Source organism: Lytechinus pictus, chromosome 4 (assembly GCF_037042905.1).
Source record: "Lytechinus pictus isolate F3 Inbred chromosome 4, Lp3.0, whole genome shotgun sequence".
Classification (NCBI taxonomy): domain Eukaryota; kingdom Metazoa; phylum Echinodermata; class Echinoidea; order Temnopleuroida; family Toxopneustidae; genus Lytechinus; species Lytechinus pictus.
The window spans coordinates 3571249-3587006 of record NC_087248.1 but is presented as its reverse complement, the minus strand read 5'-3'; the positions used below and the strand labels follow the sequence as shown (position 1 = coordinate 3587006).

The 15758-nt window shown below is 34.9% G+C and overlaps 1 protein-coding gene across 1 annotated transcript; it reads left to right on the top strand.

Moving 5' to 3' along the window:
- Nucleotides 1-331: 331 nt before the first annotated feature.
- LOC129258554 (uncharacterized oxidoreductase TM_0325-like) lies at nt 332-12376 on the top strand. Its single transcript, XM_054896811.2, has 9 exons — nt 332-521; nt 1443-1582; nt 1944-2036; nt 2712-2850; nt 3733-3773; nt 4078-4147; nt 5058-5094; nt 5757-5820; nt 8745-12376. Exons 1-9 carry the CDS (start codon nt 458-460, stop codon nt 8910-8912), a joined length of 816 nt encoding a protein of 271 aa, XP_054752786.2. The 5' UTR covers nt 332-457; the 3' UTR covers nt 8913-12376.
- The last annotated feature ends 3382 nt before the right edge of the window (nt 12377-15758 follow it).

Genomic DNA, 15758 nt, shown 5'->3' with positions numbered 1-15758 from the left:
CAACTATAAACTGACAAATAACTTAATATATATATCAATGTACCAGTAGAGGTAACCAGATCAAGGAACAAAATGATCCATTCATAATTTTTTATAGACTTGTATAAAAGCACTTCAATGAATTACGTTCAAAAATAAAATCAAGAAAACAAATAAGAAAGAAGAAAAGACCACAAAAGTACATTTTTTGCGTTATACGATAGGGCCTATGTGACGAGGCCTATGCAAATGCAAATTATGCCCTCGTCAATGCGTGAGCCCCGCCCCCTCGAAATTTACGGAGCAAGATCACGTGACGAGTGTTTTCTCCGATCCGATCAGCTGATCAGTCATGTGATCACAAACCAGTTGTGCTAGAAATAGGTAGTGCAGTGCAGTGTTGAGGCAGATGCCATAAACAGAGTCGATTTAGGGATTTCTTCTTCTTTTGAGTTTTACGAGATAATTTATCTAAGAAATGACATCTACAGCTCCTATGATGCTTGGTGACTCGTTGAAAGGGAAAGTTGCCCTCATTACAGGTTTGTTTGCCTTTTCTTCGCACATAATCATTATATTACTTTTTAAATTTTAGTCGACACCGTTTGTTACTGTAGAGTGTAGTGTAGTGTTAGTCACAAAAATTCTCAATAACTTGACAATCATTTCATTCATATTTCATTCATTCTGATTTGCATATTTTTGTTGCAAATCAGAAGTTTTCTGCAATGTTGTTGTTTGTTACCGTATGTATGAACATTGTTTTAATAACATGGTAATTGGTAAAATTTGGATGATGACAGGCTATGAGCATGAGTATGACATCATCATATTAAAAAACTAAAACATTGTTCAGGCCTGACATTAATCCAGGGTGCTCTGCGACTTATAATGAAAAAAAAATTAAATAAATTATAATACTTGAAGTAATTCATTTTTCAAATGATTTTGTGATGATTTTTTTTTTATGAGAATGAGATGAGAAATAAAATGAAATTTTCAGCATTTTGCTCTGTGAATTTTACTCTACTTTATTGAGATATAAATATTTCCAGCCTGGACCATCACTTTAAAAACAGAGTATAATTTCATTAAATTGTCATTGACATGTACAATACATTGTATTTTTTTTTGGTTGGGAATTGTTCCTCCCTTTTTTTTGGGGGGGGGGGGTTGGGTGGGGGGCATGGTACCCATGTCTCCCCCCCCCCCCCCCCCATTTGTATGCCAGTGGAACCAACAACGTTTCCAAAACATGACCCCAGTTTTTTCTGACACCTCAGACGTCCATTTTTCTGACACCCAAGAATGGAAATTCTACCTTTTACTGAAAAGAATGAGAAAATGATGTGTCTTAAAAAGTGGGATCGTGTTATGGAAACACTCAACAAAAAAAAGGATGAGGCAGAAAGTTCTCAGTCTCGATCTACTTCTTCCCCTATTTTTTATTTGACTGATATCAGGAGCAAGCTCAGGAATTGGAGCAGAGGCAGCCCGTTATTTCGCTTCCCTAGGATGTCGACTGGCATTGACAGGACGGAACATGGATGCTCTTCAAGCAGTCACTGATGAATGTGTGAGCAGAGGATTAGAGAGAAATCAGGTAATTACAGAATTGCATAAAAATGTCGGAGAAATGGTGAGGGGGTTAATAAAACACTCTAAAAATGAAAGGATGGAAAGTGGAAATCACCTATTAAAAGGACTTAGGAATGACAGAATATTTAATAAGGGTGGAAGACACTGTCACTCCTCGGCCATTTTCCACACTTTTTGCCTTTTGTGGTTGTAGAGTGTAGTACATTTATTACATTAAATAAGGTCTAGATAGGCAAATTCTCAAAATCTTGTTCTTGCAATGGTACAGAAAATTGGTGTTACATAATAGGTGATAAAAACTGAATTGAATGTGGTTTCCTTCCTGATTATTTGTGTTATTTATTTATCCTTATTAACATGCCCAGATCCTCATGATTGAAGCATACCTTGAAAGAGAAAGTGATGTGAAGAAAACTGCAGAAGAAACCATCCAGAAATTCAATCAACTTGATGTTTTGGTAAGAATTTCCACTGCATCAACCCCTTTTGAATCGGTGATAAAAGTGGCATTGTATTATTCTTAGGGTGTTTTCCCTTTTTTCTTTATATAAAAGATAGTAAATGGATTTATAAAACACAGATGTGGTGCCTCTGTCTGGCCTCCCCTTATCTGAAAGAAATTTCCACACGTTTTATTAATAATAGCTTTACTTCTAAGGTAAACATTAATTTATTCAACACAAAGACTTGAATTTTCAATGTACTTTTTATCTGAAATGGTTGCATGTACTGTATTTTTACATCCCCCTGCCTAAGAAACTCAAGATTTTCTAGTCTGTTTTTGGACTGATTGTTATTCTCTGACCTATCAGGATCCCAAAATATAATTCAAGATCATCTCTCATACTCCAGAAAGAATGATAATAACATAATTCCTATATTTAGGTAACTATAGAAGACAGAGTATCTAAATGCTTACTTATTCTTATTACCATGGTCATTTAAATCAGAGCAGCTTGGGTTCAGATTTTTATACTGAAGTGTATGTTGCCTTTAGTCAGTACTCATCAATCAAAATAGTATGCTATGGTCAAATTTTGATCTAAATTTGGCTCTATTTGAAGAATTTGAACCAAAATATTCCATTGGCCCCAACTAGTCATATTATATACACTATTTGTATTTTAACACAGGTCAATAATGCAGGAATAGTTGTAGTAGATACAGTCGAGACAGTTACCATGGAGGGTTTAGATAAGACCTTTGCAGTGAATGTTAGAGCACCCCTGCAGCTAAGCCAACTATTAAGCCAGTATCTAATCAAAACTAAAGGTGAGTCTATAGGTGGTTTCAGACCGCCTCGAAGTTCGTCAGTTCCAGGTATTCTCTGATCGGGAAATTTACCCTGATCAGAAAATACCAGGTATTTTGGTAATGTGAAAGCAAACTACGCGTAATTTCCCCGAAAGAAAATACCCGCTAAATAGTAGGTACTTGGCGAAATTACGAGAACTTTCTCGGGGATTTTTCCAAGGTCGCAGGTATTTTGGCAATGTGAAAGCAATTTACCGGAACTTTTAGCCCAGCGTGTATTAGACCATACTGCGCATGCTCCTAACTTCAGGAATTTATCCCGAAGGGTATGTTTTGGGGCGGTGTGAATGCAGGAATAATTAATGGGTATTTTTTAGCCTAAAAATGTTCTCGTAATTTAACGGGGATTCTTGTGATCGAGGCGGTTTAAAACCACCTAGAGTGAGGTTTTTGCACTTCTCATACTCTAAAAGCTCTACAAACTTGAATGATGTTGATATGCATGTATTTTGATGAAGTATGATAGTATTGTCAGTATATGCCTTTAGCACATATATTTTACAAGTAAAATTAAAGTATGTTAGTCAACATCTTATTGAATCGGACTTAATCAGAGATAATTGGACTTGATCAGGAAACATATGTCACTCGTTTGTAAGACTTATTGAGCACCCCACAGTTCCTCTACATTATAAAATGTTGAATCACAGTAGGTCCATGGTTGAAACATGCTCAAAACTTTGTTGCAGGTGAGTTATGGGCAATCACTTGGAGCTCACCTGCAAGGCTAGCTTGCATGGAATGATGTGACAGCCTGGCCTATAGCTATGACTCAATGAAATACGATGGTAGCATGATTAAAATGCATTTATGTCATAATTATCATTTCTATGTTTACAGGTTCGATTGTGAATATTTCAAGTTTGACTGGAGTCAGAGCTGTAAGTATATTTTAACTTAAAAGTATCCCTCTTCTTGGTGTACTTTTATACTAAACAAAGATTGAAGCCTACACAGTGTTATTGTGTTTCATGCACCTATTCTTGATGGATGTTTTGACTTTTAACAATCTCGTATTTTTTTATTATTGGTTTATATCATATTATCTCTCAGAGAGAAGAAAAAGTCAGTTATAGCATTCCCCAAGTGAAATTAATAGTTGATATCTTTGTTAAGAATAATTAAATGCTGAAATATATGTTGTATGTGTCATGAATTTAAATAATTTTTTCCATGTTATTCCAGATGCAGGAATTGCTAACCTACTCTATGTCTAAAACAGCATTGGATCACATGACAAGGTGTATTGCTGAAGGTATGGATGTGCTCCCTGTGAGGAGGAGATCAACTTCACTCGATCTTCCCCAATCGCCAAATCCTCCTCAACAGATCTATTTGAACACTTGAATAGATACATACAAATCTGACAATGATGGTACTGAAAATTTCATCAAAATTTGAATTTAGATTAGAGAATTTAGGCCTTTTTAATTTTTAATTTTCAAAAAACATTTAGAATGTAAATCCTTCGTTTCATAAAGATGCATGTTCCCGCTTTGCGTTAAAGGGGTACTCCAGGCTGAAAATAAAATGATTTGAATTAGACAAACAAAACACTGAAATTTGATAAAAAAAAGCTGTGTCATTTTAAAGATTTGCACTATTTCAGTGAAACAGTTCTAGGCATGTCTTCATGAATATTCAATGAACAAACTGATGATGTCATATCCCCACTTGTTCTTTTGTATGTTATTGTATAAAAATTGTGTTTATTCATATTTTTTCCTCCAAGAACTAAAAAAATGGATTGACAACTGATTTAGTGCATTAGATATTCATTGCTGCAACTTACTTCATTATAAGGGAGACACATCATTCACACATGTCTGAAAAAATGAATCAATTATGATTTCATATAATAACATAAGAAAAAGGAAAGTGGGGATGTGACATCATCAGCCAACCTAATGAATATTCATGATGACAATTGGCCTATAACTGTTTTCACAAAATATTGTTAAACATTAAAATTCAATAACTTTGTTATTTGTCATTAGATTTTGATGAAATTTTCAGCATTTTGCTCTGTGAATTCTTTCTATTTATTTAGATATTTTAAGTATTTTCAGCCTGGAGTACCAACAGCACCATGCATTAATCAGTGTTTCTCTTTGAAAAATGAATACTAACAATTGATTATTTCATAATTTATTTTTTTGTAACAGAACTGGCACCTCATGGAGTCAGAGTCAATGCTGTGAAGTAAGTATTCATATAATTTTGTAATACCTCTACTGAATATGATCAGCAGCGACCTTATGTTTTTAAGTTTGCCATCTTTTCTATTTTTATTTCATGAGAGCCAAAGAACCATTTGATTGATAATAAATGTGTGTAATGTGCCGTATTCTGGGGGTTACAGTGAATCAATCAGAATTTGGGGTTTCAATATAAAAAAGTCAAATGTTTCAGAAATCATAAAATACAAGCAAGTGTCTTATTCCAAGAACAATTAAATGTATGAACTGTAAACTAAAAATGAATGTGAAAGGGATAATATGTTTTGGTGGTCACAATGTTGTCAAATATCATAGAGCTCTGATTGGAAACTGTCCCATTCTCATGATTTCCAAATAATTCAAATAAATGAATTGAAACTTGACTATTGTATTATGAATGTCTTTTGAAAACTGTTGTTATGAATGTGTCCCACAAAAAATGAAATCAGGATTCCCAGTTATTTTATTCTAACATAGGAAAATAATTTGTAGTCTTTCATTAACATCACTATAAAATTTAGTGTCTCTTCTTCAGTGTTATATCCCACACTCTCTATTTTGATCAAACTTTTATTTACAGTGAATTTTCCTTTATGATGGGTCAAATTGTTGAACAAAATCATTTTACTATCCATATATTTACAGCCCTGGTACGATTATAACTCAAATCCAACTGAGATCAGGGTTGTGTAAAGGACAGTATGAAAAGGTAAGTTTTTTCAGGGGTCTGTACTCCATTTTTTTTTTTTGGGGGGGGGGGTATTGATTGCAGTCCTCTCATATATCATGGTATCTAGTTATTCACATGGTATCATAATTATTCCATTGTTACTACTACTACTACTACTACCTGTGCTATTTGTTAACTTCTTTAACTAATTTGATTACAACTACTGCTTGGGCTGCTGCTACTGCTGCTACTACTACTACTAATACTTCTACTACTCTAATCTACTACTACTACTACTACTACATACGACTACTACTACTACTACTACTACTACTACTACTGCTACTGCTGCTACTGCTGCTGCTGCTACTGCTGCTACTACTGCTACTACTACTACTACTACTACTACTACTACTACTACTACTACTATTACTACTAATAATATTACTACTACTACTACTACTACAACTACTACTACTACTACTTCTACTCTACTACTAGTACTACTACTACCCAGGACCAAAATCCAATTGAAACCAGTTGGATTTCCAACTGGTTCCAGTTCCTACTACTACCACTACTACTACTACTACTACTGCTTGTTGTTTCAATTGGTTTCAATTGGTTTTAACTGGAATATAACAATTTCCAGTTGAAACCAATTAAAACCAGTTGGGCAACTGGGAATCCTAACTGGAACCTGTTGGTCAACTGGAAATCCTAACTGGAACCAGTTGGGTAACTGGAAATGACTTCCAACTGGAAATAATTTCTAACTGGAACCAGTTGGGAAACTGGAAATCCTAACTGGAACCAGTTGGGTAACTGGAACCAATTGGGTAACTGGAGATGACTTCTAACTGGAAAAGTGATTAACTGGAAATCAATTCTAATTGGCACCAGTTGGGTAACTCAACTGGAAATAAAGCTTGAACCAGTTGGGTAACTGGAAATCCTAACTGGATCCAGTTGGGTAACTGGAAATGACTTCCAATTGGTTTCCAATTGGAAATTTTCCAGTTACCCAACTGGTTCCAATTGAAACCAGTTAATTGCATATTATCTGCCAGTGTGCACAGATTAATGTTTTATATGATTCATCATCATTTACAATGTATCTATTTAATTCTTTTCTATTTCAAGTACCATACTTGTTTCAGATAAGTGTTTAGAATGCTGCAGTGAAAACCATGTTCATAAAGGTTATAGATTATAAGATCATTAGTACACCACTAACTGTTACCAAATTACATCAAATACATATATTTAAAGATCTTTCATATAAATATATACATTAATGAAAGTCTATTTTATCAATGCCCTTTACATATTATTAATATTATTAATAGACATATAACACTGCTTCTTTGTTGGTATGAGCAATATTTAGTGCAAATTCTAATTAATTTGTAACTAATTAAGTTCATTCCAACTGGAAGTTCCAATTGGATCAAGTTAAAAACCAATTAGTTTCAACTGGTTCCAGTTGAAACCAGTTGCCTCCAATTGGTTTCAACTGGAACCGATTAAAACCAGTTGCCTCCAATCGGATTCAACTGGTTTTAATAGGGAAATTGGAACAACTGGAACCAATTGAAACCAGTTGCCAACTGGTTGCCTAATTGGTTTCAACTGGAACCAATTGAAACCAACTGCCAACTGGTTCCAGTTGCCCAATTGGTTTTAAATGGAACCAGTTGGCAACTGGTTTCAATTGGAATCAGTTGTTCCAATTTCCCTATTGAAACCAGTTGGCCAACTGGTTTCAATTGGTTTTGCTCTAATTGGTTTTCAACTGGATTTTGGTCCTGGGTACTACTATATACTGCTGCTGCTACTACTATACTACTACTACTACTACTACTACTACTACTGCTGCTGCTGCTACTACTACTACTGCTGCTGCTGCTACTACTACTACTACTACTACTTCTTCTACTACTACTCTACTACTACTACTACTACTGCTGCTGCTGCTGCTGCTGCTGCTGCTGCTGCTGCTGCTACTACTACTATACTACTACTACTACTACTACTACTATACTACTACTACTACTACTACTACTGCTACTACAACTACTTCTACCACTGCTACTACAACTACTTCTACTAATTCTACTACTACTAATACTGCTACTACTAGTACTACAACTACTACTACCTGTGCTATTTGTTTACTTCTTTAACTAATTTGATTACAACTACTGCTTGTGCTGCTGCTACTACTAATACTACTACTACTACTATTACTACTACTACTTCTACTACTACTTCTATACTATTACTACTACTACTACTACTACTACTACTACTACTACTACTACTACTACTACTACTACTACTACTACTACTACTACTACTACTACTACTACTACTACTACTACTACTACCACTACTACTACTACCACTATTACTACTACTTCTACTACTACTACTTCTACTACTACTACTACTACTACCACTATACTTCTACCACTACTTCTACCACTACCACTACTACTACTACTACTACTACTACTACTACTACTGCTGCTGCTTCTGCTGCTGCTACTACTACTACTACTACTAATACTAATACTTCTACTACTACTTTTACTACTACTACCACTACTACTACTACTACTACTACTACTGCTGCTGCTGCTGCTGCTGCTACTGCTACTACTACCACTACCACTACTTCTACCACTACTTCTACTACTACTACTACTACTACTACTACTACTACTGCTGCTGCTGCTGCTACTACTACTACTACTACTACTACTACTACTACTACTACTACTACTAATACTACTAATACTACTACTACTACTATTACTACTACTACTACCTCTACTATTATTACTAGTCCTCCCACTCCCGCTGCTGCTGGGAATAAAACAAGTATTGCTGCCATTATTGGCATATCTATTTGACTGAAATTTCTTTTATTTCCCAAATTTCTTTTCATATTCTTGTAGTTTCTGGAGCATTCTAAATCAACTCACGCTATGCGCAGAGTGGGTACTGTGGACGAGGTTTCCAAACTCATCGCTTTCCTTGCATCTAGTGACTCATCCTTCACGACGGGAGAAACCATCACTATAGATGGAGGACGCCATCTCTTGATTAGGCCTGTAGAAGTGTAGATATTAGTTTTCTTAGAATGCTTAAATTGTGAGAAGCCGCTGATATCACACGTACGTTCATCACCCATAGGCTATGTATCAACCCAGTGGAGTTTGCCATTAAAGGCCTTTGCATAGTTTCAACGTTGGTGTCGTGATACTTTTCAATAAAGAAAATGTGTGTCATACCCATTACAACATGTATTGTTGCTGGAATTTCCAGGAATTTAATATGGTTTGATCAAACTATGAAAATTTATAACCCATATGTCAATGGTCATATCAAGACTTTAGTCAAGAATATCATGCACAAATAAAGGCATATCAGCCTAATTCCATATCACTGTCTAATGCGTAATTCCATATCACTGTCTAATCGAGTGTGAGAGACGGGGGTCGAAAATTTCAAAAATTTTATTCTCTTTATTCTACTAAGTTTTCAATTTTTTGATTATTTTCTTTCTATAGTATGTCATGTTGTTGTAATTTTATTGTATATTTGTGTTGTGTTTGACAACTCTCCAGTTTTTTTTTTAATGTGTAAGCATGATGAATAATCAGTGGATGCTGGGGCTATACAGTGTGTATCAAAAAAAAGTTTACACTTTGCAAAAGCCCTGGGAATTAAAAAATATACAACATGTGGGTAATTTTTTCACATATAATCTTGGGTTTTGGTCTCGTCTATCCAATGAAAGTAAAAGTTTTGACAGAATGTTACACCTGAGTGAGCACTGTCCATTTTTGCAAAGCTCGCAGAAATGCTTGTTTTCACGCTGTGTCAAGGGGGAAGGGCAAAATCAAACTTACCCTGCGAAACATTTCTCATACATTTCCCTTGCACTTTTAGTCAATTGAAATGAAACGAATACATGCAAGCATTTTGTATCAATTTTTGCCACCCAAATTTAAATTTCAACACTCAGTAAGCACAACCTTTACCTTTTTTGTGCCAGCTGGATCTAAGGACATAACTGAATCTGAACAAAAGTTTATATCAGACATCTCCAGCATTTTTTCACTAAGTTTTTATCATTTAAAGTGGATTTACATTTAATTTTTCATTTAATACTTGTTTCTCCACACTTTTTCCAAGCTTGACAATGATTAACAAAATGAAAATCAAGCCTAAGCCATTTCATGTACATCACAGCTCAGTGTAAAGCAAATATCGTCACGATGGCCTCGGTGTGTGGGGGAATGGGGTAGGGCGCAATGCACACTTCGAAGTGTTTTGGGCAAGGAAACAAGTTAAAAAGGTAAAAGATATCTTCAATCAATTTTACTAGCTAAATTCCACGTGTTCTTCATGATTAAGGTCTATTTTTATTCGCATAATTATTTCAAAGTTCTGCGCAAATCATTTTCACTAACTTTTCAAAAGTAAGTGGTGCTCACTCAAGCGGAAATATTTTTCAACAGTTGTATCGTCATTTGCTTAAATAGATCTGTACCAATGTTAAAATGTGGAAAAATCTTCAGGATATTACAAATGTATAATTTTACAGGATTTTTTTCTAAGAGTAAACTTTTTTTGATACGCACTGTATAGCAATTGAAATCATGTACGTCAAGTGACGTAATTCTTCTGATCGGGGGTTGGGGCGGTGTGAGAGCAATATTGAGCTGAAAATTCAAAAATCGGTACCCCCACCATCAAGAGCTATCAGTAGACAGGGGTATATAAAATGTAAGGGGGTGGGGGCATACCTGTATACTTATTTTTTTAATTATAGTATACAGTTAAAAGTAAATTTCTTTTAAGTTCCACAATCTAGTATGGGCCACCACGAACAAAACAAAAAATAAATTGTATTTACTTATTGCAAAATAAAACACTTCGCATTTGTACCGGTTTATAATATTTATCTCACACCAGACTATTATTATACCAATTCAAGGAACACTCTGACAGTATTTAACATTATACACTAAAAAGTTTGTTCATATTTAAGTATTTTAACGGGATGCTACCACCATCATGTCAAAATGTTTATACTTTTTAAATAGATTCAACTATTCATGATTACTCCACCCATATTTCTTCTACTTTACATTTAGTCAATCCAAAACTATTCATTGCACAGAGATACATAAGACATCATGGCCCTGACGTTTGGAATCCTCTTCCACACTCAATTATACCCTCTTGCTCCCCAGCTACACTCATTTTAATGCTAAAGTTAATGTCATGTTTCTATCGGATTATGCAAGGTAAACTTCTTGTGTCATAATCGTTTCCTATTCCTTTTCCACCATCATTATTTCCACCACCACCATCATCATTATCATAATCATCATCAACATCATAATCGTCATCATCTTCATTTTTCACAATCATCATCGTTTTTCTAGCAAGTGTTGGCTTGTTTGATTTTTTTGAAATATATGTTTAATTGATACTTTAATAAATCGTATTCATCCATTCTGTTCATAATATGATCATTATAATCAATATAATTATGTTTCGGTTTGTCATATTTTCAAGCATTTTTTTGTTGTTGTTGCTTACAATGGCAATCCATCTTCTGCTACTGATTTATGCCTCATGATATATGCCTGATTTATTGTCAATATATATCAACTGCAATATTACGAGGCTCTTTTGGCGGATATAACTTCGCAAAGCCAAGAAGGCAAGACAACGGAATTTGTGATGGCCCGGGGTAATGACCTTTTTTATGTTATAGTGAAATTGGTGGCGGGGCGAGCGCCCGAGAAATTTCAGTTGTTTAGACATGTTAGACTTTAGGCCATGGAATTTAAACACTCTTATCATACTAACAGTCACTGGCGGATCCAGGGGAGGGGGTTACAACCTGCCAGTCCCTCCCCCCCCCCCATTTGAGAGGCATAATGAAAATTTATAATGTAAATATGCTGTTCTAACACAAGTTTGCCCCACCCTCTTTTTGAAAGCCAGGACCTTCTTTCTCCTTTTTTTTTTGCTTGTCAGTTTCTTTCGCGAAGGAAACGGCCTTTAATTTTGGGTGAAAACCTTTATTTTGGGTATTTTTTTGGGGGGGGGGAGAGAGGGGGAAAAGAACACCCCCTTCTCTCTATCCACTTGAGACAACATTATACCTTCAACTTTCTTCTTCTTCTCTTTATATATTTCTTGTAGATATATTGGTGGTGATTTTTTACCTGATTGCTAAGAAAGCATGAATGCTTATAAGCAAGCAACCAGAGGACCGACGGCTAAATGTCCTCTCCGAAGGACCTGGTACTGAGGATTAATGCCTTACCAAAGGGCACTAGCGCACCAAGTGGGAATCGAACCCGGGTCATCAGAATACGAATCCCCCGCTCTACCGACTGAGCTATCGCGCCTCCTAATTGCCAATTCAAGATCTTATTTATATTTAATAGTAATTCCTATTGATTTTTATCGTGTAAACAGTAAGATTTTACCTTTTATGATTATAATTCTATACGGTGTGTCGAGGACCCCACTGGAAATAAACTATCAAACTATCCTGTTAAAGATTACTGACTTTTTTTTATTTTGATTTGATTTGATTTAATTTATTTATTTATTCATTTATTTATTCTTTTTTTTTCAATCAATCATACAATAATCGTTCCGAATCCTCCTTCATTCATGTTATGTTAATGAAATACTAAAATATTAAATTAAGAGGAAAGGGAGACAAAGTAATTTTACAGCTACAAGCAGTAAACTATATTCATTTGCGAAAAGGTATTTCTTTTTAAGACCTTTCCGGGGACATTAGAAATGTAGTTTATAGTCAAAGAAATAAATTGTGTCAGGAACTCGTTGGTTGCAGGTAATAAATATTGTTTTTGGAAATGGATAACCGTGATTAATAAAGCATCATATCGATCTTTAGTCTAAGTGCCATGGAGCTCATTGGTTTAGAAACCGCTTGCAAACCATGCATTCTGCAGATTGAAGAATAAATACTACCACAAGCAAAATAAAATTATAAGCTGATTGATTGAAATTGGCATTGCATACAATGACATGTTCAATCATATTTGGAATCATGCAGTATTTTATTTGTTATACACAAAGAAAACTCTGACTTTTACACCAAAATGATTTTTGCATCCAATATGATTCATATTTACATCAGGATAATATATATATAGACACACATATAAATACACAAACACAAACATACAAACATATGTATATATGTATATATATGTGTATATATACACATATATATATGTATATATGTACATATAATATGTATTATATATATATGATATATATAATATATATGCATAATATATATCATATGTACATATAATATGTATATATGTATATATATGTGTATATATATATATATATGTGTGTGTCTATATATATATATATATATATATATGTATACATATACATTTATATACATAAATATACATATATAAATATATATGTATATATATAGGCTTGTGTTTGGGGGTGAGTTTGTTCGTTTTGAGTGATCCAACACCTTTGGAACGTTGATTTAATGATTTTGCCCCCCCCCCCCATCTGAAAAATTAATCGATGCCCCTGTCCGCGGTCACGAAAAAGGGAAGAAATTAAAGAAAATTAATTTAAAAGGTTGACATATTGAATTGTATCTCAACCCTCCAATTAGTGTAGTTTTCAGTCTTCAGATGAAATTACTAATAACTGAAATAAAAACAATGCTATGCATCAGCTGTTTTAGAACTATTTTTTGTAGGGGCATGGTACCCTATGATTCCCAAAGTAATGAAAAAGAAAAGACCAAAAGGAAAGAGAGAAGGAAGAAAAGAGGAAAGAATGATATCTAAATGAAAGGTCTCGGTTTTATACCTCTATACCCCTGTGATTAAAGGGGAAATTCACCCTGGCAATAAGTTTATTGTATATAAGAAGGAAAATATTAGAAAATATTATTGAAGGTTTGAGGAAAATCCATCAAAAATTTTAAGAATTCTTAGAATTTTAACTTTTGATTTGTGACGTCATATGCGACCAGCTTCCGATATATCTTGAATTGAAAAAATAAATATGATTTTCACCAAATAAAAAATGAAAATGGGTTTTATTGTGCCTGTAGTATATCAAAAGACAAAATATATCACATCCGTTCCTGAAAGAAATTTTTTTATTTTGGTCGTTATGAACCATTAACAAAGTACAATTATGCATTTTGTATTACATAACATAATGGGGCAGCTGCTCGTATAATTATGACATCACAAATCAAACTCTTAAAGTTCTAATATCTTTCATAAACTTGTACGGATTTTCCTCAAACCTTCGCCAATATTTTTCAGTATTTTTTTTGTGCTATCTTCACAACAAACTATTCGTCAGGGTGAACTTCCTCTTTAACAAAAAACCCACTTCCTCAACGTGATCTTGCCAGACCCCTGTATTAAACCGTCCTGGTGCCGAATAGTGTATGATAATGAATGCATGGTGGACATGGTGAAATTAGGACACTGTGCTAATTGAACTTCTCAGTCATCAACAAATAATCAATTCCTCTATCTCCTCTGTATACAATCGAGTGGTTGTTAGAAACAGGAGAGGAGGCAACTGAAAATAGGATTATTAAAGGGAGTGATTGCATGTAACTTGGGGAAATTATGCCGAAATGGAAGGAGAAATGGGGAGGAAAGGAATGGGTGTAAGGAGAGAGGAGAAGTTGGGTAAGAGATGATGAGAAACGGAGAGGTTGGGACCAGACAGAGAGGATAGGGAAAGGGAGAGAGACAGGGATATGTGGAGGGATAAAAGAGAAAGAGAGGGGAGTAAGAGGAGTATAGAAAGAGGTATGGATATATAGTTTGAAGAGAGAGGGGGAGAGAGAGAGAGGGTGCTGGATTTGGGAGAGGTGTGGAGGGGGCAGACTAGAAAGAAAATGTGAAATATCTGGTGTGGTATAGAAGGATGGATGTGGGAGATAAAGAAGGTGATAATTCGAAATAAGATTGGAAGGGGGAGAAAGGATGAGTGTAGTAGATGTTATATTGTATTCAGTTTGATATAAGGACTCACTTTACCCTTATCCTTAACTTGGAACCATATTGAAAGACAATCGTAAGCATGACATGGTGTACCGGTGTATAGCGATATGCAAATCTGTTTAACCGCTGCAATCACGATCGAGGGAGGATATTGATTTGACTTTCAGTTTTCATAGTGCATAGCTGAGAATCGTTCCATTCATTAATGGATAATAATTCTCCAGGTATGCTTTGTATACTGTATGGGTTTTTATTATTGATCTTAACCATAAACTAGTTCTCGTTTACATACAGTAATACTGTATCATAAAGCAGCGACAGCTTAAAGGTTGGAAACATTTGTTCACCCTTCATGAAGGTCACACGGACTGTCTGGGACATCCTGGATCGCATTTCTCTCACCAATCAATGTCTTTTAGTATAGGAGGAAACCTCATCTCATGTTTCTGCATTCCCCATCTTTTTCTTTCACCATTTCTCTCAAATACCATTAGACACCAACCTCCATGCTCATCGGGGCTCGTGCGTGCCTCTGGTTAAGGCATTAATAATGTTTCCATCTTACGTATTAGGACGCGGAGGAAAGTAAAGTACTTTTCAAGATTTTCAATATTTTGCCCAAGGAGGGGGAGGAGAAGAAAATACTATAGAAGAATTTGGATATCCACAAGGAGAGGAAGAGGTTATTTGGATTAATACCCCACATGCATTCTTGGATGAAACGAGTCCTGAATGATCAAGACGCATTAATCAGGCTAAAAGAGGAAGCCATATAATTATAATCATTGCTTCCGTGGTGACATCGGTACGGATATACTTAATGTCGTTCTATCACAATGTCTCATCGAACAATGAAGCATTTAATCGGAGCTAAAAGTCAAGAGTATTGGTTTG